Genomic DNA, 21,708 nt, shown 5'->3' on the forward strand with positions numbered 1-21,708 from the left:
CTAAATAAACTGTTAATAGTTATAGTACTGGACCCCCTCTCCCTCACTACTCCAAAAATGGCATTGTTTAATATTCAAGAAATAACAACAAATACAAGAAAAACTAAGAAGAAAAGTCGTCACTCATGGCTAAAGCTTGATAAATAGGATTAATTTCCTCTTCTCTGACACATGGAAGAGAGAAGTGGAATCGAGGCCCTCTTTTACAGGGTCCAAATTCTTCTGAAGTTATATTTTTGGAATATGACATTGCCTTGGGAATTGAAAGGTACAGGTATAATGATATCTCTCTGAGAAAGACACCCATTTATAATCAGTTTTACTTTAGGGGAAAAAAAAAAATAAAAAACTCCATAAAGCAGAATTGTCTGGGTTTCTCCCTGTTGGACAAAAATGACTTAGTGCACCACCTCCTATTTGACCCAGCCCAGTTGAAGGCAAGTAGGGCTTACCCTAGGCAAAGTTAGGAAGCCTGAAATTTTGTCTTCTGCCCCCAGCCTCCTCTTCTCTTCACCCCATCCCCCCTATTAAAACAGGGAAAGATCTGATAACCAATCATTCATACTTATTGATGGAATGACTGATTATATTTGAATGGAAATTCATTTACACTAAATTTGCTTTTATTTTGAATTGCATATTGAAAGGCTCTTCTCCTTAAAGGAGTTTTACGTATGAGGAACAAGTGGGAAGCTCAGAAGGAACCTTAACATCATCCTAAGTCTACTAAATTAATCTGAAATGTAAGCTTGGCTCATTTTATGACATTTCCTTCCCCTTCCTCTGCCATTTTAAAGGATGAGGCAAGATCACATAGTGATGATCACAGAAAGCCTCCTCTTTTCCTATGAAGATAAAGCAGCCTTTAGAAGTTGCTAAAACTTACTTCTGGAGTGGGTTTTAGAGAGATTTGTGAAAGCTTATGTTCCCTTTGTCTCCTGTTTTTGTTTTCTAAAACTTATACCAGCCTTTCTTTAGACATGATTCTGGCTGCTGAAAGGTTTCCTTCTTCAGACTCAACCTCAACTGTACCTGAGCAGAAGTGAATGAGTCCTCTCTTCTCCCATTTCTAACCTCAATTCAAAACTCGCCCTCCCCTCTCTGCCCACATTTTACATTTCCTGATACGTACAATGCTAGTTCAGTTACTATTTAAGGATTTTTTTAAAGCTATATATGGGCTTCAGATAAGGATCTGAGATCCTAGAATACATCCCTATGGCTCCTAGGACATTTACTATTTCTGGTGATAAAGTTTCTGACAAAGAAACTCTGTCACTGAGACATATACTCTTGGAAAACAGAAGTAACACTATACTTAAAAGTCAAGTATGATACAGACACTGTTTAGAACTGGAAACAGGCATATACGCAGACAGCTTTCAGTTCCAGTTTGGAGGCAGTGCCTAGAGTGTTGCAATGAAATAGAGACAGATACTTATAAAAATGTGTCTAGTCTCATTCACTTCCTATAAACCAACATAAAATTCCCAGTCTTTTATATTTTAAGTCCTAATAATAACCAACTCCAGGGGGAAAAAAACAGGAAAGCTGAATCAGAGTTGATGATTAAAGCTGTGTTACTTCATCATAATAGATAATTAGAGGGAGGGAAAGAGGCATGCATGAGTTCAAGATTAGGATTAGACATAAAAAGAATGAGATTAACAAAATGTCTAAAATATACCTATAGTTTATATAGCCTAAAAGTAATATATTCACATCATATGGAAATTCCGTCAAAAAAGGGAAAAAAACCTGACCTCTTTCTGGTAATGAAGCTTTCTTTACCATTTTGTCATATGAATTTCATAGTTTCCCCCTTTAGAATGTATAAAATACACTACAATAATTCTACACGTATATAGCTATGTTATATTTATTTGATTACCTGATGATAATATGAATGGAAAAAATCCAACACCACAGGAATGATTTGAAATGTCTATATGAATTAGTAGAACTATTTAAAGCTCTGTCTTTGTCTTCTTCATAGGCTAGAAAAAGTATCTTATTCAAACTAAGCCAATCCATGTTAATATAATCAGTGCCCTTTCCCAGCAACCAATATCTAGGCTCTATGTTTGGGTGCTGTTGCCTAAGTATTACTTCTGTTTCTCTGTTGTCTTCAACATCAACAAATTGATTATATTCTTAAGACCCATCATGGCACCTCTTGATGTTTTTATTTGGGAATATGAAATTTTGCTGATGAATCTGGTACAAATGTTAATTACTCTTTTTGTTCATAAAATGCTTGTGAAGTTTTCACTATGTATACATTGCACTACTAAGTAGTGCAATACATACATTACACTAGGTAGTGATGATTCCTAGTGCATTTGTCACTCTAACCCTTGTAGGCCGGACAGAAGCACGACTAAATAAAACTTCAGATTTACTTGCAACATCATGGCCACGTAAGTCTCCCCTGGATTCCTTGATATGATGTTCAAGCTCCTTCTCTAGCAGTGCCTGTTTAAAAACATACTGTCAAGCTTTTATTCTCTATATCAATGAATACTGTCCTTGTGATGTTTCTTTGAATATACAACCCAAATCTTATTGTCAATTTGTAGTACTGAGATGACTCTACAAAGTAATCCCAATTTATGTTTTACTCTTTATTCTTCTATTACAATCATCAACTCCTAAAGAATTTTAAATCAAATTAAAATCATTTTTCCTGAACATTAAAGATGTATTTTAAAAAATGTTTCTAAAGGTTAGAAATCTTATCTTAATATCAGTGTCCACGGTCTAATTGCATGCTTTTGAAAGATTATGCAGAATAATGTGAATAAGATGAAACACACACATACACACACACCAGTTTTTCTGTTAGAATCACGGAACATTAGAAATGAAAAAATTTTAAGAAATCATCTTCTCTAACTTCATTATTTTAAAGATGAGGACACTGAGACCCAGCCAACTTAAGTAGTTTGCCTAAATAGATAGTGGCAAGTCTAAAACCAGACCCAAGTTTTTTAACTGTTCCATCATTCATGCCTTCCTTGATGATATAAAATCATCTGAAAACCCACAAAGATTAATCAAATAATTTCATAGTTGAAAGACTTCAGAGATCATCTAGTGCAACCTGTACCTAGGCAGGAATTCTTTTTAGAATGTCATAAGTGGTCAATGAGTAAAGAAGAAAAACTGAGTTTCCTTAAAGTTATGTCCTTTCTAATTATGGACAGCTATTACTTGACAGGCAGACTTTTATTTTTCCCCTACATTGATTCCAAAACTATCTCTTTGTAACTTCTATGCATTGCTTCTGGTTCTACTACCCAGGGTAAGGAAGAACAAGCCTAATTCTTTTTCTACAGAATTTCCCTTCACACACTTGAAGACATCTACCATGTTCCCTTCTAAGGCTTCTCTTATGAAGTTATAAACACCTCCAGTTCCTTTTATTTTGCCAGCCATGGTCTTCAATCCCTTTGCCATTTCATTGGCTCTTTCTTCTATCTTATTGCCAATTACTAAATATGGCAAAGAACTGAATACAACATTCTAGATGTGGTCTGGCAAAGTAGAGCACAATAAAATGATCCCTACTCTTGTTCTGGGCACAGTAATGACTTCAAAACTTGCATTAGCTTTCTGAGTTACCATATCAATTGTCAATTCATATTAAGCTTTCAGTATATGAAAACATCCATCTCCTTCATAGGAATTGTTATCTAGCCACATTTCTTCAAACTCATATTTGTGAAGCTGATTTTTGAAAAATCCAAATTAATGTCCTTACATTTATGAAATTTCATTTTATTAAGTCTGTGTTGCAATTAATTCTAGCCTGCTGAGATTTTTTTTAAAGATCTTGATTCTATCATCTAATTTGATAATACCAGGTTACAACATCTTGGGAAAATCTTCAGAATTTAAAAGACTAATGTAGTTACTAGTAGTCATAATTGAACATATTTATTAAAATAGTTACTCTTTTTTAAAAAACTGATATTAGATCTTAATAAGTTTCTGATATTTTCTCAAATGAAGTATAATATTTTACCTAAACTGCTAAAAAATTACACTAAAATTACTTGTGGCTACCAATGCCCAGAAAAATTAACCTTGTCCAAAGTGATCTCTTTGTAGTATTTAGCCAATTACAGAGAATAACCAGTTTTTCTAGCTGCTACCTTGAATCAGTATTTCTACCTTTTCTCTTAGGGAACAAAAATGACTATTTTGTTTTGTGTTGTTGTTTTGTTCTGTTTTTACAGTATTTCTTAATCAGATCAGCTTAGCATTATTTTTGTTTCCTACTCATCCCCTATAACCTTTTTCCCATTAGTAGCTATAACATTTGGCCCACTGAATTCAATATCTCCAATGATGCAATTCCTTTTGTACATCTTTCTTTAATACTTAAGTTCATTTAGAAAGCTTATCTTTCAACATGCTTATTAGTGAGGTTGGGGAGAAATCGTAGTACAGAGCTTCTTTCATTCATTTTTACTAAGCTGACTTTTTTCCTATAAATTCTCATTTATTAGGCAAGGAAATTAGCAAACATTCATTATACACCAATTAGAGACTTTTCAAAGAAAACAATTCATAAGAAATGCTTTAAAAATCTCATGCATTTTGCTTCTCACAGAAGTTTAAGTCACCAAAGAATTAATATTGGTCAGATAAAAATAAATTTATGTGATCAATAGTCAAAACATTGTTTTTACAAAATGACTGAAATTTTCAAAAATGACTGCCCCTGTCCCCAGAATAACAATTTACTTACAAGTTTTTGTATTTCACATAGAATTCCTCTACTTCCACCTCCTCTCCAGACTCCTTCTGCAACAAAAGAAATTTTCAGCAAAATGCTTAAAATCATCTACTGAAACATTTAGCAGCTTAATTATTCCCTCCCACCAAAGGATAGAATGCGTGCACCTTTCAGGGATAAAAGTATGTTGTAGTTCAGTGGAGGGGAGTAAGATGGAATGCCTATATGTGTAAAGCGTTCCCTACAACAGCTTATCCTCTGCCTACTCTAACTTCTAAGACATGAATCATTTTAACTCCTCCCTAACCACATGCAGCTTCATTCACAACAACTTGACCCCAAATCTGGCTTTCTGCCAAACCCACAGCGTTAAGTAGACGCCAAGTGTACCATTTTCTCAGGCAGTAGCCAATTAGCAACTGCACTCCTAAATGCCATATGTATTATTTTTGGCTGGCTCATGGCAACTTTACATTGTGGGTTTTGTAATGTTTTAAAATAGTTTAAAGCAAGTTTAGTCCTCATATAGTTAATAACTCTAAACACAAAACATATAAACCTAACGCCCGTTCTTGTGCTATAATTTTAATGCATCACTATGCATGACTTTAGTTTTACTCAGTAGTACAATTAAATTTTCTCCAGCAAGATGTCACACATACATAGCAGCCAAATTAAATTAACACCCAAAATACTGCATTCAAGTAAGGATGGCATTTAATATATGGCATTAAAAACAAGAATATTCAAACTTAAGACTGTAACATCTCTCATTTCAGAATACTAGAATGTATTTATAGGAAATAACAATACTTTGTTATTTTAAGTTTATGTCTCAATCTCTGAGGTTCTTCCCTACCCCTACAATTTGGTTTCAGTGTGAAGCAGATTGAAATGTACTCATTTTCCTTTAGAAGGAGTGATGAGATAGGATATGGATATAAAGATGAATAGTATTTACAGATGTTTAGGAATTGTCTTTATGTTCTATTAAAAAGATGGCCAAGCTATGGTATAAGGAGATCATGTGGCTTTTGTGAAAAAAAGAAATGTAAGAACAAATGGGTAAAGAACACAAAGAAGTCCGAAGATTCCACCAATTAGAGAATAAGTTACAAAATATGTTCAGAAAAATTGATCTTTCTTCAAAACTTATCTCTGTGAACTTCAAATCATCAATTACTGGGATCAAACTATCTAATTGCTGCAGCCTGATTTTACAAAGTTTAATTTTTTGAAATTACTCATCTCTATGGGAATACTGATAGACATGACCAAAAAGGGATTGGAATGAGGATCCACAGTATGACCAATAACTATTAATGGCTCCATGAGAGAATGAATGACTATCAGAATGGCCAGTCTATAAAATGTCACAGTGTTAGTATGCCCCACCCCCATGATAAAGGTTGTATTCTACAATGAATGTAAAAAGAGGCAGGCCATCTTTGTTCCAGACTATTAATCTTTGCTGAAACAAATAAAAAGGAAATGTGTTCCTTACATACTTGGTGACCCAGCAGAAGGAACTTCAAATTATGGAAACAAAAGTTAAATCATCCATTTGGATAATAATTTCTCCAAAACTCATTTATTTTTCATCTCCCCCACTCTTCTTCTGCTGTAGCCTGTGCTTTAACATTTATTCATTTATATAATTCCAATTTGAAAATGGAAAAGTCAGTTGGAAGTCATCTTATTGTAAGAAAGGAAATTGTATTTATTAAACATCTACTATGCACTGTGCCAAGTGCTTTACAAATATTACCTCATCTGATCCTCAAAATAATTCTGTGTGGTAAGTGTTGTTATTATCCTAATAGAGGTTAAATGATTTGCCCAAGGTCACACAGCTACTAAGTATATGAGGCCTGATTTGAGTTCAGGTCTTCCTGATAGCAGTGCTCTATCCACTGTGCCATCTAGCTTTTGGATATGTCACAAAGTTTAAATAAACTAATTGAAGTCAGATTTCCTTCCTTCATACCATTTATCAGCAACTTCTATATGCCAGGCATTCTATAGTCTGTTTGTTCATTGGAGCTCAGTGAAAATTTCCCACAAAAATCCTAGATTTATGATTCGATGAACACATGACCATCATAATTCCTGTCATCAATATTTATTTTCCTGCTTCTACTGGCTACTGTATTTTGGCTCGTGCTACTGAAGGATGTATGTGAAGCACCAGAGTCCTAAAATGCTGAAAAAGTATGGGTACATGCCACAAACATAGAATTTAGCTCTATTTTAAGAAGCATCTGCAGCTGACACAATCATCTCAAAGACTAAGACAACTGATCTCATTTGATCTTCACAAATAATCCATACGAGGTCCTTTAGAACAGGAGCTGCTTTTGTCTTTGTACCTAACATAGCATCTTGCACAGTACAGGTGCTCAATAAATGTTAGTTTAATTAAATTGTGGGAGAGAATAGCAAGCAATATCCTCATTTTATAGATAGGAAATGAGCCCTTGAAGAAATGACATGACTTACCTAGAGTCACATCGCTAGAATTGGCAGAGCTCGGATATAAAGCCTCATTTGAATTTCAGTACTCTCTACTACAGCTACCCACACAGCTCAAAGAAAGCATTTTATGCCATAAGTGCTTTCAATTAATACTTAGAAATAGTCCAGGATATCTCCTATGACAAAATGACTAAATTTCCAAAACACAAGAACTAGTCAAAATAATGTTTTTAAAAGCTGCTGTGTATTTGTTAGTCCCTGTAAACAAAAATTTAGTGTTCTAAAGTCTTATTTCCAACAAAAAAAAGCAGCAATCCAATATTTAAATATTTTAAAACTTAAAAATGGATGCCATGAACTGAAATTCTAATACTCAGTTTATTAGTAGCACTTTGAAAACCACATGTTTTCCATTTAAATTAAAAAGTTCCAAACATCATGAAGCAAACTGTCATTACTATTGGAGCTATCCACGAAAGCAAATCAGCCCCTTTTCATACCAAAATGGGACCTAAAACCCATTAGCCTTTCTTAAGCATTTAATTTATAACCAATTTACAGAGCCACAAAAAAGGAAATAAAACCCATAAACCCATAGATTACATTCAAGGATGAACTCAAAGCCTATCCTGATTCCCTTTTTTCTCTATCCCAAACCCCAGAAACTATTTTTATATATTTTGCATTAAATAGAACCCAAACTACTTGCTTGAGTGCAGGTATTGCTTTCATTTTTTTCTTTATAGAACCGAAATTTTTATGTCAAGAAAGTTACCAACAGAAAGTAAAACTTTTTAAAGGTTTTAATTGACTTAATTTTTTTTTTCCCCTGAGGCAATTGGGGTTAAGTGACTTGCCCAGGGTCACATGGCTAGAAGTATTAAGTGTCTGAGGCCAGATTTCAACTCAGGTCCTTTTGACTTCAGGGCTGGTGCTCTCTCCATTGCATCATCTAGCTGCCCCTTTAATGGACTTCTTTAAAAAATTATTCATAATAAGGGAAAAGACAATAGGATCAATAACTATAATATATACAGAGCCTTCAAATGTTACTTTCACATGAAGTTGCAACCCTCTCCTCCAGTAAACCTAACTAAAACTGGTAATAAAAAGTGTTCATTCATTCAACAGAGGGGCAGCTAGATGGTCCATTGGCATTGGCTACACTGCTGGACTAAAATCAGGAAGACTCATCTTCATGAGTTCAAATCCAGTGTCAGACACTTACTAGCTGGTTATCCTGGCAAATCATTTAACTGTGTTTGACTTTGTTTCCTCACTTATAAAATAAGCTGGTGAAGTAAATAGCAAAACACTCCAGTATCTTTGTCAAGAAAACCTCAAATGGGGTCACAAAAAGTCAAACAACTGAAATAAATGAACAATAATAGCAAAACATACAAGAAGTTCATACCGACTGTGCATAGAGTACTATGTTAGGCATTGGGCAAAGGCAATATTTTAACATAAGATAATTCCTGCCACCATGAAGATTAAAGCCCAGGAGGAAGACATGGCAGCTAACTATATTGTATAATATTATATTATAAGTTCATCAAAAAACTTCTTAAAATAAGAAGTTCTGATCTGAGGGGAAAGGTTTTTTTTTTTTTTTTTTTTAAATTGACTGCTTTTTCACAAAAATCAAGGAAAAAAAACTCATGGAGGAGATTGCAATCTAGTTTAGTTCTAAATGTCAGATGTTCCAGCCAAACCAGATTTTTCTCTCTTCTCCACATGTCACTTCATTTCCTTTCTTTCTGTGCCTTTGCACTAGTCTTCCCCACCCCTTATCTCCCACCCCCATCCAATTCCATGACTGGAATGCAGTTTCTCATATCTGCCTCATGGGATCTCTCTAGGATACTGATCAAGTACAACATTCTACATAAAGTCCTTCCTGGTTACTCAACTGACAGCACTCTCCCTGTCTAACTGATATTTATTTAGCTATCTTATATTTATGTGTATTTATTTTTGTTATGTATATTCTCTGTATGTGTATATATACTCTGTCTCTCTCTCTCTCCCCCACCCTCAACAGAATGTAAACTTCTTGAGATGAGGAGTTTGAGATTTGAAAGAGCTGAGTATATCTGAAGGCAAAATGGTGAGAGACAGAAGATGTATGATAAAGAAGCAATATTTATTGGAACCTGGTCCTTGTGGATATAGAAGCAAATGGGATCAAAGGCAAGAATAAGAACAGAAGTATCTTTTTCTAAGAAAAGTATCTCATGATAGGAAGAATGAAGGTGGGTGGCTGAAGGAGTCCCTAGCTAAATAACTCAAGGAGGGAAAAGGAAAGGAATTTTGGAATAGTCAATGGGGAATGAAATAGAGAATCAATAAGAATCGAGTAAATAGAACTGCCAAGCTTCAGCAAGAGCCCAACTGAGGTTAGAGAGGAGATGAAGTAAGTAAGCTTGATTTTTTATTTTAGACAGACTTTTCCAGTGATGTCCAGGAGCCCTAGAACAGAAGAGAAATCAATGCTGGGGATCAAGATTCACAGGTAAGGAAACAGAAAGCGAGGGAAAAAGATTCTAGGATTAGTGAGCAGAAAGAACTGCCCTTTAGTAAGAGAATTTGTAAGCAAATAATAATTTCTAATGTCTTCTCCAAATATAATTAGATGATAAAATTATTTTATTTTATAAAATTATTTATTATTTTATTGATAAAATTATGTTATTTTATTATTATATTATTTATTTAGTTAGTTTATAATTTATTTATTATTTATATGAAATTATATTATTTATATAGTGTCAATCTCAGCACAGTGACAGAAATTGAAATTATTTTTTTAAGTTGTATGAAATAGTTCCTATCAACAAGAAACTTAGACACTAGTTAGATTTCATCATTCATTCCTGAAGTATTTGTTGACTGTCTGTATATAAGAAGCTATGTAAAGGGCAGTGGAAGACAAAAGAATAAAAAAAACCTTATCTCTTCATATAGCAGCTGAAATTTTAGAAGGAATCACTTAATTAAAGTTCTCAGCACCTTATTCTTATATTTTTAAATCCTAATATGTAATCAGATAGACCTGAGCTCAAGTACCATCTGTGAATCAGTAGATTCAGCTACTTGTGTAACTGTGGGCCCAAGCTCTCAGTAGTATAAGCAATTCCCTGTGACTATGCTGCAGAGAAAGTGCTGACCTGTCCTGGAAAGAGGGATTTTCCTCATCTAAAGGTTTCCCCATACCAATAAAAACTATAGTTCCAGGGCTTTTCTGAATTTCTATTTGGTTTGTACTATCTGAACTGCTCTGTCTCAAGGCATTAAATAATAATTCTATTTTTTAACCCTTTAAGTTACTGCCCATTGAGGGAAAAGAAGATGTGAAGAAAAATATTGAATTTGGAGTCAGAGTACCAGATTGGAATCCTAGTTTTGTCATTTACTGTGTGACAAATCTCTTAACTTAATCTTTTTGGTCCTCAGCTTCTTCCTTTATAAACTGAGAGGATGACCTACAAAGTCCTTTTCTTTCAGCTCTAAATCACTGATCCATCTACTACCATCTTAGTTCAAGCCTTTGTGACCCTCACCCAGATTACTACAAAAGCCTCCTAATTGGTCTCCCTGACTCAAATCCCTCATTTCCGTCCATCTACACAATGCTTCCAAAGCAATTTTTCTTAAGGCTAGTGAGAGGCAACTCCCCTACTCACTCAAGTGCAATGACTCTCCATATAAATACCTTTGTTTAGCTTAAGTCCTTCACAACCTGACCCTCACCTATCTTTCTAGCTCCAATGGGCATATTCTCATTCTCATATGCTGCCATCCAACCACATTGATCTTCTCTGTTCCACATACTATGACATTCCCTTTCTGATCTGTTTGTTCTGTGATGGCCATGTTTCATGCCTGATCTCACCTCACAGAATCTCTCTCTTCCTTTAAGATGTAGTTCAAGCACTACCGCTTATATGATGCCTTTCTTGATCACCCTAACTGCTAGTTCCTTCTCTCCAAACTATTTCATATTTAACTCCTTTGTATATTTTTGAATTTATTCACTTTCTATTGATGGAGCATGTATTTATATTTTTACTATGATTTCTCCCCAAGACAAATACTCTGAATGCTTACAAATAGGGATTATTTAATTCTCTGTATTTGTAATCACAAGTATTTTGCAAGCACATAGTAGATATTTGATAAATGTTTGCTAACAGAAGTCATTTGGATAAATTTCTTCATTCTCATCAATGCTACCTCTATATTCCTCTCTGACATATACATTGATATTGATTTTATTATCTCTATTAGATTATAAACTTTGTGAAGAGCATATACCTATCCTTAAATTCTACCATCACTACTACCTCTAAAGCCCACTTTTCCTTTACTGGGGGTGCTAATGAATAATGAAATGATAAAAATATAGGTAAAATAAGAGAAAAGAGAAGCAATGTCCTACATAATCCAAAAGAATGAATAATTAGCTACTGAATAATTGTGGCCTAATTATAATCTGAAACACCAAACCTGCTGGGTATGACTACTGAAGCACTATCAACTAAATCAAAATTGATTTGTTCTATCTAAACAAGATGCTATTTAGGCAAATAAGTCACTTGACTCACTGAAGGAGATTATTCTTTAAAGCTAGGTCAAGTATGCAATATTTTCCCAAAACTCTACAATTCTTAAATGAATTGGCACTATAGGCCTCAATTTAACAGAAATATAGCCTTTTTAGGTTAAATAATGCTAATTTTTTGCTGAAAAAATATTTTTACCCTGATTCATCACTTGTTGTATAAGAAGAGATCAAAATTCAGATATTCATGTTTGTTTTTTAATGTTTCCAAAGAATCAATGTATATTTCCCTCCACACATATTTTGCTATTACTTTTTGGGATAGTTATATTATGTAGCTTTAAAGATGTATTGAAGAAAAGAAAAACTGAAAGCAGGGTGACCAAAGAGGAGACTTACAAAAATATACAAGAGATGAGGAAGGCCCTAACCAAAGATGGTAGCCATGTGAGCAGAATCAAAGGGGCAGATTCAAGAAATATAGACTTGGCAAACTTGTCAACTGATTGATTATAGAAGATGAGAAAGAAGGGAAAGTTATGCAAAATTTCAAAGTTATCAACTTTGGAGTAATGGAGAGGAGGGAAATGATCTCAACTGAAGCAGAAAAGTTTAGATGTTGGGTATATCTCTTAAAAGTACATGATGATTTAAGCTAAGTAGAACATTTATTCAAACTGTTTTCTCTTGTTTGAACAAGAAGTCATCTGAAATGAGGTACTTAGCACTAAAATTATAAAAAAATTTCTTTTCCAACATTATTATTATTAGGGGATAGTTTTATAAGTGCACCTAGCTCACTTTGTCATATGTACGTGAACTTTGTACATCTCTAAATACTTCAGAATGAGTCACACTGTCATCTGAAATTACCTTAGAAATAGTCATGTATTCCACCTCCACGGTAACAGTAGAGACAGTGTTCATGAAAATTTCATTGGTATAAGTAAAAAAGACTCACAAAAAAGGGGGGAAAGGAATAGTGTCAGAGGAAAAAAATCTTGTTGACTAAAGTATAATACTTTATTCCCACTTCACATCCCCCACTACTATTACCACTCCCCACTCCCACCAAAATACAAAACATGGTAAAGAGAATCATCTCCAATCAACTTAGATAAAGATTGAAGTCTATAAATTGAAAAGCAAGATAACATTTGAATGAAAGCATCCTAATTCTAGATTTCCCTATAAGACTTATAATCTATTAAAAATACCTATGTGCAAGACAAATATCATACACAAAATACACCATATGTTCTCTTTCTTAGCCATATCCCACCCACATTGATCAGGGGTTGGAGGATGGGGAAATATGACAGAATAAAATAATTACAGAACTAGATCTTACAAAGGATTATTTCCTCAATGTGGACATTTCCTCAATTATAATAGATTGTAACCTCTCTAATTATTAGTATGAAGTCTTTTTAAATTGATGTGGTCAATATAACTTATCTCTTGATGGCAAATCTTCTGATAATGAGCCTCTCCAAATTTGGTTAGATCGGTCCTGAACAGCAGGCTTAATGTCTCAGATAACAGACATACAGTCTATACTCAACAGATTTTCCAACTTGATAGAACCTAAAAGAACGTGTGTTCCACTGAAATAGCCTTTGAGAATCCCAAGGTCATCCCCTCTAACACAGTGTAGGCAGTAAGAGGTGCCTTTTTGTCGGGGAGGAGTAACATGTTCAATTATCTGGCAATCAAGGTTCCTTACAAAATGGATTTGGGTGAAACAGAGGGGTGGGGAGAAAAGGAAGGAGAAGGAGCATCAACAAAAGCCTATTTTAGGAATAAGCTCATTGTTCAAATTTTCTTTACCTGTTTTTTGACTGATCGACTACTCATGATTTTCTCTACTACGGGACCCTCTGCATCAACAGATTCCTGAAAAATAAAGTGTTTAAGTCAACTGAAATGCTTTTTTTTTTTTAACCAAAAAGGTTTTATGCCATTTGCAAAACAGATAAACATTCCATGCAGCTTCCTAATTCATCCCTTCAAATTCAGTACTTTGTAGACATTGATATATGATAAGTCCAGCTATTACTCAAGTGAGGATCACTGCAGATATGAAGAAAATTAACTCTATGGAGAAGGGGAGAAATATATGTGTTTATTATTTCATAGGTATATTGTGGTTTAATAATGTGACTCTCACCAGTTCCTAAAGCCAGCAAATATTAAGGAACTTCAACTGCCAATACAGAATACTCTCCACATGGCTGCAATGGAAAACATGACTTTTCTTTATCTACATTCATAGTGTAAATGTAGTCATCATTCTACTATTCTAAGTATCTTTTATCTATAGGGATCACATAAAACATTATGTAACAGCTTAACATTGGCCATATTACCAAATAAAGCACTGACATAAATTTAACATATTTTTCAATGGGTTATGAGTTTGTTAACTAAAGTACAATACTGCTAAGAAAAGAGCACTATTAAAAAAAAAAAAAACGAACTTTACAATAATCATTCTTATATTACTATCCCTCATTTTATACAAACTATTTTATCCATCATTTACATTGCACAGAGAATAAAGTAGACCCTGCTGGGTACTACAAGGCTGTAATTTCATAAAGGAGTTCTTATGGTGCCTAACAGCAGGAGACAAGCTTGAGTGGTTTATTAAAGTCATAGAAGCTATAGCACTGAATTCTCAAAGGTAAATTCAGTCTCCTTGTAGCCTAGTTCTGATTTTTTTTCCTCAGCAGAGACCATTAATTCTCTAGAATTGTGTCAAATTACATATCACAGGCTTGTAGAAAAATAAATTTGAATGAATATAGCTTTTTAAAGGAAACAGCAAAACAACTCGTTTCTCTTAGCACATTACACCAACATTGGAAGAAGACCCCTAAGCTCTAAGTCCAGTCATCTATTAAACTATTCAGCTTCCACGTAAGGAATTCACAGTTCATCTTCATTTATTTATTCACAACCACAAGCTGACCTGCTGCTCGGACTGTGAGGTGTTTGAAGGGGAGTCTCTCCCAGCAGCATCTGCATCATCTGCCTCCTCATCAGAAATCTTGAACTCCAGGTCTTCTGTGTAACGCTTTCTCTTAACCTGCCTGCTAGAGCGTCTCTTCTAAAAAAAAAAAGAAAAAAATTAAAAATTACTGACATTCCACATGTGTGTTGAAAGCAAGGAAGAGAGTGGCACATGCTGAGAGTAATTTTGATAAATCATCATTTAAAAATCCAAAGTTCTTATTCTTGGTGAAAATTTAAATAGTTTCTGGAAGTTTTTTTTTTTTTTTAAACTTAAATATAGATGAAAATAATATTACTTTTATAATAATTACTGAAATTTACAGAGCACTTAAAAGTTCCAAAGCACTTTCCATACAGTATTTAATTTGAGCTTCCTAATAGCTTATAGAGTGAATCTTTCAAATATTATCCCCATTTTAAGGATTAAAAAAAACAGCCTGAAGTTGTTTAGTGCATTGGTCAGCATTATGTAGCTTGTAAGTACTTGTAGCGCGGATTCAAATTCAGATCTTTTCCCAGCACTCCAATATGGCATATTCATGAATGAAAATAAAGAGTTTGGAGGGTGCAAGCTAAAGAAAAAAGAAACCTTGGATTGGAAATAATGGCATATAGTTTTGAATTGCCACCATATATATAAGAATTTGTAAAGCATATAGCAAATGGAAAGAATGTAACAGTACTGAAACAGGTACTAAATCTCTACCAAAGTGAGTTAATATATTTCTGACATACTATCTATTAAATTCCCAGACTGTTTTTCCACTGGAATGGCAATTCTTTAACACAGCACATTAAGAATGGAACAAACTCTAGATTTGGATATAATGAAGCAGAATCTCTAAATTTAATTTACTTTTTATAATTTCCATACATCCAAATAGAATTGTTACATTTTTATGGACAAAGATATAGGTTGACCATAAAATTTAGATGAAGAGTTGGATGCTAAGAATATAGTGGAGACCTGCTAGGATTCCACACTGTGATCACATCTCAACAATGTCTTTTTTTTTAATTATAGCACATAAATCTTATGGAATGGGGTCCCAGAATTAGCTTTATGTGACATTACATTCTATGGAATTATTGTAATTTCTCAGGGAAACTAAGAAATCTCTTTTCTTAGCAATTTATAGTTCAGAATCACTTATTAAATAAAATTACTCCTTATAAAAAACTTAGAAATAAATTATATTTACTTCCCATAATTTATCTAAAGTCAATTAATGGGCCAATCACAACGAGAGAATTAGAACTCAAGTGCCAAAGTGTCCACATATTGTAGCATGGTAGAGTGCTTTTGTGACATTTAATTATATACCCAAAAAGACATTTATCCAAGGTACCAAGAATTGATTCTTCATCAATTAAAATTTTTGAAATATCTACACTACATTAATGTTTTTAATGTTGTTCCTATCACAAGAACTGCTTTTGTAGGGAAGAATGAAATAGAAGAATTTGTTTATTTTTGAAAAACACATCAGTGAAACACTTTAGTTTCATTAGCAACAGAAGGCTTACTCTGTAGAAATGTATTTTGAATGCTTTTAAAAGGTTAGTAGGTACAATGGTCATGCTGAAAGGAATAACTAATTGGTTTCCATTATCTCACTACTGTACCATTTGAACCAAATAGCACTACATGCAATTTATTAAGATCTAAAAATTACAGTCACAGAATTCAAGAAGTTTAACTTCCACCCTTCATACATATGTTACAGGAAGAACCATGATAAACAACTTGGTAGCATCATTTCCTGAGCAGTATATATGAAGAAAAAGTACTTCTTTGAAGATAGAGATGTCCTTGTATAATAACTTTCTTTACTGCTACTATAAATTATTAAATCTATAATTTATTAAAATGACAACTCAAAGATATGCTTTTAAAAAAAGTTTTCAGGGTATTACCTTTAAAAAAAAAAAAAGAAAAAAATTAAAAATTACTGACATTCCACATGTGTGTTGAAAGCAAGGAAGAGAGTGGCACATGCTGAGAGTAATTTTGATAAATCATCATTTAAAAATCCAAAGTTCTTATTCTTGGTGAAAATTTAAATAGTTTCTGGAAGTTTTTTTTTTTTTAAACTTAAATATAGATGAAAATAATATTACTTTTATAATAATTACTGAAATTTACAGAGCACTTAAAAGTTCCAAAGCACTTTCCATACAGTATTTAATTTGAGCTTCCTAATAGCTTATAGAGTGAATCTTTCAAATATTATCCCCATTTTAAGGATTAAAAAAAACAGCCTGAAGTTGTTTAGTGCATTGGTCAGCATTATGTAGCTTGTAAGTACTTGTAGCGCGGATTCAAATTCAGATCTTTTCCCAGCACTCCAATATGGCATATTCATGAATGAAAATAAAGAGTTTGGAGGGTGCAAGCTAAAGAAAAAAGAAAGCTTGGATTGGAAATAATGGCATATAGTTTTGAATTGCCACCATATATATAAGAATTTGTAAAGCATATAGCAAATGGAAAGAATGTAACAGTACTGAAACAGGTACTAAATCTCTACCAAAGTGAGTTAATATATTTCTGACATACTATCTATTAAATTCCCAGACTGTTTTTCCACTGGAATGGCAATTCTTTAACACAGCACATTAAGAATGGAACAAACTCTAGATTTGGATATAATGAAGCAGAATCTCTAAATTTAATTTACTTTTTATAATTTCCATACATCCAAATAGAATTGTTACATTTTTATGGACAAAGATATAGGTTGACCATAAAATTTAGATGAAGAGTTGGATGCTAAGAATATAGTGGAGACCTGCTAGGATTCCACACTGTGATCACATCTCAACAATGTCTTTTTTTTTAATTATAGCACATAAATCTTATGGAATGGGGTCCCAGAATTAGCTTTATGTGACATTACATTCTATGGAATTATTGTAATTTCTCAGGGAAACTAAGAAATCTCTTTTCTTAGCAATTTATAGTTCAGAATCACTTATTAAATAAAATTACTCCTTATAAAAAACTTAGAAATAAATTATATTTACTTCCCATAATTTATCTAAAGTCAATTAATGGGCCAATCACAACGAGAGAATTAGAACTCAAGTGCCAAAGTGTCCACATATTGTAGCATGGTAGAGTGCTTTTGTGACATTTAATTATATACCCAAAAAGACATTTATCCAAGGTACCAAGAATTGATTCTTCATCAATTAAAATTTTTGAAATATCTACACTACATTAATGTTTTTAATGTTGTTCCTATCACAAGAACTGCTTTTGTAGGGAAGAATGAAATAGAAGAATTTGTTTATTTTTGAAAAACACATCAGTGAAACACTTTAGTTTCATTAGCAACAGAAGGCTTACTCTGTAGAAATGTATTTTGAATGCTTTTAAAAGGTTAGTAGGTACAATGGTCATGCTGAAAGGAATAACTAATTGGTTTCCATTATCTCACTACTGTACCATTTGAACCAAATAGCACTACATGCAATTTATTAAGATCTAAAAATTACAGTCACAGAATTCAAGAAGTTTAACTTCCACCCTTCATACATATGTTACAGGAAGAACCATGATAAACAACTTGGTAGCATCATTTCCTGAGCAGTATATATGAAGAAAAAGTACTTCTTTGAAGATAGAGATGTCCTTGTATAATAACTTTCTTTACTGCTACTATAAATTATTAAATCTATAATTTATTAAAATGACAACTCAAAGATATGCTTTTAAAAAAAGTTTTCAGGGTATTACCTTTAAAAAAAGAAAAAAGAAGAAACCACCAAACTTCGTTATATGTTCTATAACCAAGATATAAAAATTCTAAAAAATTTAATAATGATTCTGTATAGTAAACCAGGATTTTCTGAGAAAATTCCAAGAACAAGTTCTGAATTTTAAAGCAATTTTAATGTTGCATAAAATGTTGTCTTAAATGCCCTAATTAAAAGCAGCATGGTTCAAAAACACTCAAGTACACAAAATTCAGAATCATCCTTTTACTACAATTTCTCCAGTAAATCTCATTAATCAACTAACCTTGTTAATATCCTTAGTAGTTTTATAAAATAAAAGGAAAGCATATGATTATCCTAAATGGATAATACCATCACTAAGTTAGCTATATTTAAAAAGAAAAAACCCACTAGTTTTTTTCAGATCATCTTAAAGAATATAGTTTTGTGAGGTCACTGATAACAGGAAACTTTAGCAAGTTTTAACAAGAAAAGAACCAAAGTCCCTACAACTCTGGAATACATGTGTATCTTACAAGTATTTTATTTCAAATCTCTTAAAGAAAGAAAAAACAAAAATGAAATATGTTTTTCTTTGAAAAATCTTTGAGAATCTATTCTGTAGTAATGAAAAGTCACTCAGGCCTCTGGGGGTTGGTTTCTGATTGCAGTAGGGCTCCCTGATAACTACTCTTTGATAACTATGATGTCACACAAGATACATTCCAGGGCATCCCGGTAGAACATACTGGCATGATTCCAAGGAACCTAAAAAGGAAATGGTTTCTAGCTGTTATGTACTGAGTGTCTCTTTTAGCCCAATCAATGAGGGCGATGTACCCTGTTTGTGAGAACTAAAATTTCTCATATTTATTTCAAGGGCAGTTTTGCAATTGATGCATATATTATTTCTCAAGAAATAAATGAAAACTCAGAAAAATTTATGCTGAACCAATTGTTTAGAAAACAGAAGTTCATTAATTCACAGAAGGCCTGCCATTACACAAAAATGTCTTATAGTGAGTCAATAGCCGCAATAGAAGCTCCTGAGCTAATAACAAATGGCTCTATGCCTAAATTTTTCATATTGTGAAAAGAATATTTCACAAAACTTTAGGAAAGTTAACAAATCTGATGCACACCAACTTTTAAAAGAACTTCTGCCAAAAACACAAATGATTTTTCTAAACCATTAGATCATATTTTAATGCCAAGAATAGGGATAAAAATGACTCAAAAGGAACTTTGGAATTTATTGTGGTGCTTTTTTTTTTTTTAAAGTTTTTTTTACACCTCTCTAGGCCATGTGAAATTAGGGTTGTGATACCAGAAGATCCCTGAAGTCCCCTTTTTTGGGCTTAAGTCCTGTGATCCTATGGCAAGAGCTACAAAATTTTAGACAGGAATAAGTGGCACATTCCATTCAACTTTGGACTCTAACTTTCACCTCTCTGAAAATAAGATCCCAGACAAAAATAGAGACATCTTAAAAGGCATCTTCTTAACAAAGATGGAAAGAGAGCTTCTATTGCGCCTTATAGACATCTGAAGTTATCAAACACTAATCAATGCAGACATCAGAATAATACTCTTACCTGAACACCTGGGTCATCATCTTCTTCAGGAGGAGGAGATGGTGGCGGAGTTCTTTCTAAATCTGAGTTTTCAGAACCTTCTGTTTTTCCCTTGTTGATTTTTTTCTTCAAAGCACTTGCTTCAGAATCTGGTTTCTTATTACTAGAATTCAAAGTATAGTTCCCTAGTCAGTATTGAGATTATTTTTTAAAAGTTTCTCCCATGGATACATGCCTCACATTTCCCAAATTAATATTCCCCAAACTATCAACAATAATAAAATAATACGCTATTTTTCTTTTTTGTAAGGAGGTACCATAAGATTAAATTCTTGTGGCAAAACTCTATTTTTGAACATTGTAAATGATTGCCCTAATTTAAAAACACAACAGATGCAAAAAAAAGAAAAAAATCCTATAAAAATGCATATCCTGTATATTTGCTCACCAAGACAAAGAAAAATACAGGCCAAAACCTTAATTCATTCTGAGAAATCATATAAAATATTACTGTTATCCTGGCTATGTATGCTCAATATATTGTGCCATGGAGCCATTCATTAAGAAATAATTTTACTATCAAGTTTTTAAGGTGTCAGAACACCTTTTTTTAAATGATGAGGAAGAATGGAATGTGATTATCTTCTTCCCTTGCCTTTTGCAGTTGGCTTTAAACACTGCCTATTAGTGTTTTTTGACTTTGATCAATGTTATGAAATATATTTATGGTATATGGCATAACATATTAAAGCATAAGAATCACTATTGATTTTTTTATCAGCCTTATTTTTTTTATCACCTTAAAATAATTTTATAAATTTCACTTGTATTGATATTTATTTTTGTTTTATTTTTCTTAATATTAAAAAATATGTTTTATTCACTGACACATATTATATTTAAGGTAGCATATTGTTTTTTGAAGCTAGGTTACTGGTGAGATATGCAACAAAATAAACATGACTATTGAAATTCCACTGTATGTTTAGAGTAAAGGCTTACAGGATTTGAATGTTACATAGGTCAGCCAACATAAAAAGAATTTTAAGAAAAGAGAATGTAATAAAATTGTTTATCACCAACTAAAGCCACACAGTTGTGTCCGATCTACTTGTTAATTCTTTTTTTAAGGCAAATTTAATTCTAACATTCAACTTCAGTTTTTAGTCTGGCACCAAGACTTCTTAAGATGAGCTATCATTTGTGATAAAATATTTGCAAGAATCTATACTGAGTAGCAACTATTTTACATCACTACTATACTGCCCAGGAATCAGAATGGTTTTGAAAATGAAAAATTCTCTTTTCAGCCACCTTTAAAAAGTTTCTATTCACTGAAATTGGTAATTTTACAGAAAAGGATGCTGACTGAATGCACTAAACAGCACTTTTCAACCTCATGGCCCTTAAAAGAAGCAGAGAGTTCTCTGGATTTTTTAAAAAGTTAAGCTCTTATTAAATAAAATTCGATTTCCAAATTATTGTTAATGTAACTACATATAAACATCATATGTAAGACTTGCTATCTTTTGGACTACTAGATTAAATGCTGTCGGCTTTTAAAAAGTAGTTATTTGAAAAATAATTCTTCTAAGACCCCCCCCCAAAAA

The 21,708-nt window shown here is 32.9% G+C and overlaps 1 protein-coding gene across 2 annotated transcripts in view; it reads right to left on the reverse strand.

Moving 5' to 3' along the window:
* Positions 1 to 21,708, reverse strand: part of CHD7 (chromodomain helicase DNA binding protein 7) — a 226,721-nt gene that overhangs the window by 60,788 nt on the left and 144,225 nt on the right. For both annotated transcript variants that reach the window (XM_051970149.1, XM_051970147.1), the window contains 4 exons: positions 20,120 to 20,261; positions 14,758 to 14,895; positions 13,614 to 13,679; positions 4,757 to 4,812 (listed from right to left, as the gene is read on the reverse strand). In XM_051970149.1, the coding sequence (XP_051826109.1) occupies positions 4,757 to 4,812; positions 13,614 to 13,679; positions 14,758 to 14,895; positions 20,120 to 20,261 (402 nt within the window). The remainder of the gene's footprint in view (positions 1 to 4,756; positions 4,813 to 13,613; positions 13,680 to 14,757; positions 14,896 to 20,119; positions 20,262 to 21,708) is intronic.

The sequence above is a fragment of the Antechinus flavipes genome, chromosome 1 (genome assembly GCF_016432865.1).
Source record: "Antechinus flavipes isolate AdamAnt ecotype Samford, QLD, Australia chromosome 1, AdamAnt_v2, whole genome shotgun sequence".
Lineage (NCBI taxonomy): Eukaryota > Metazoa > Chordata > Mammalia > Dasyuromorphia > Dasyuridae > Antechinus > Antechinus flavipes.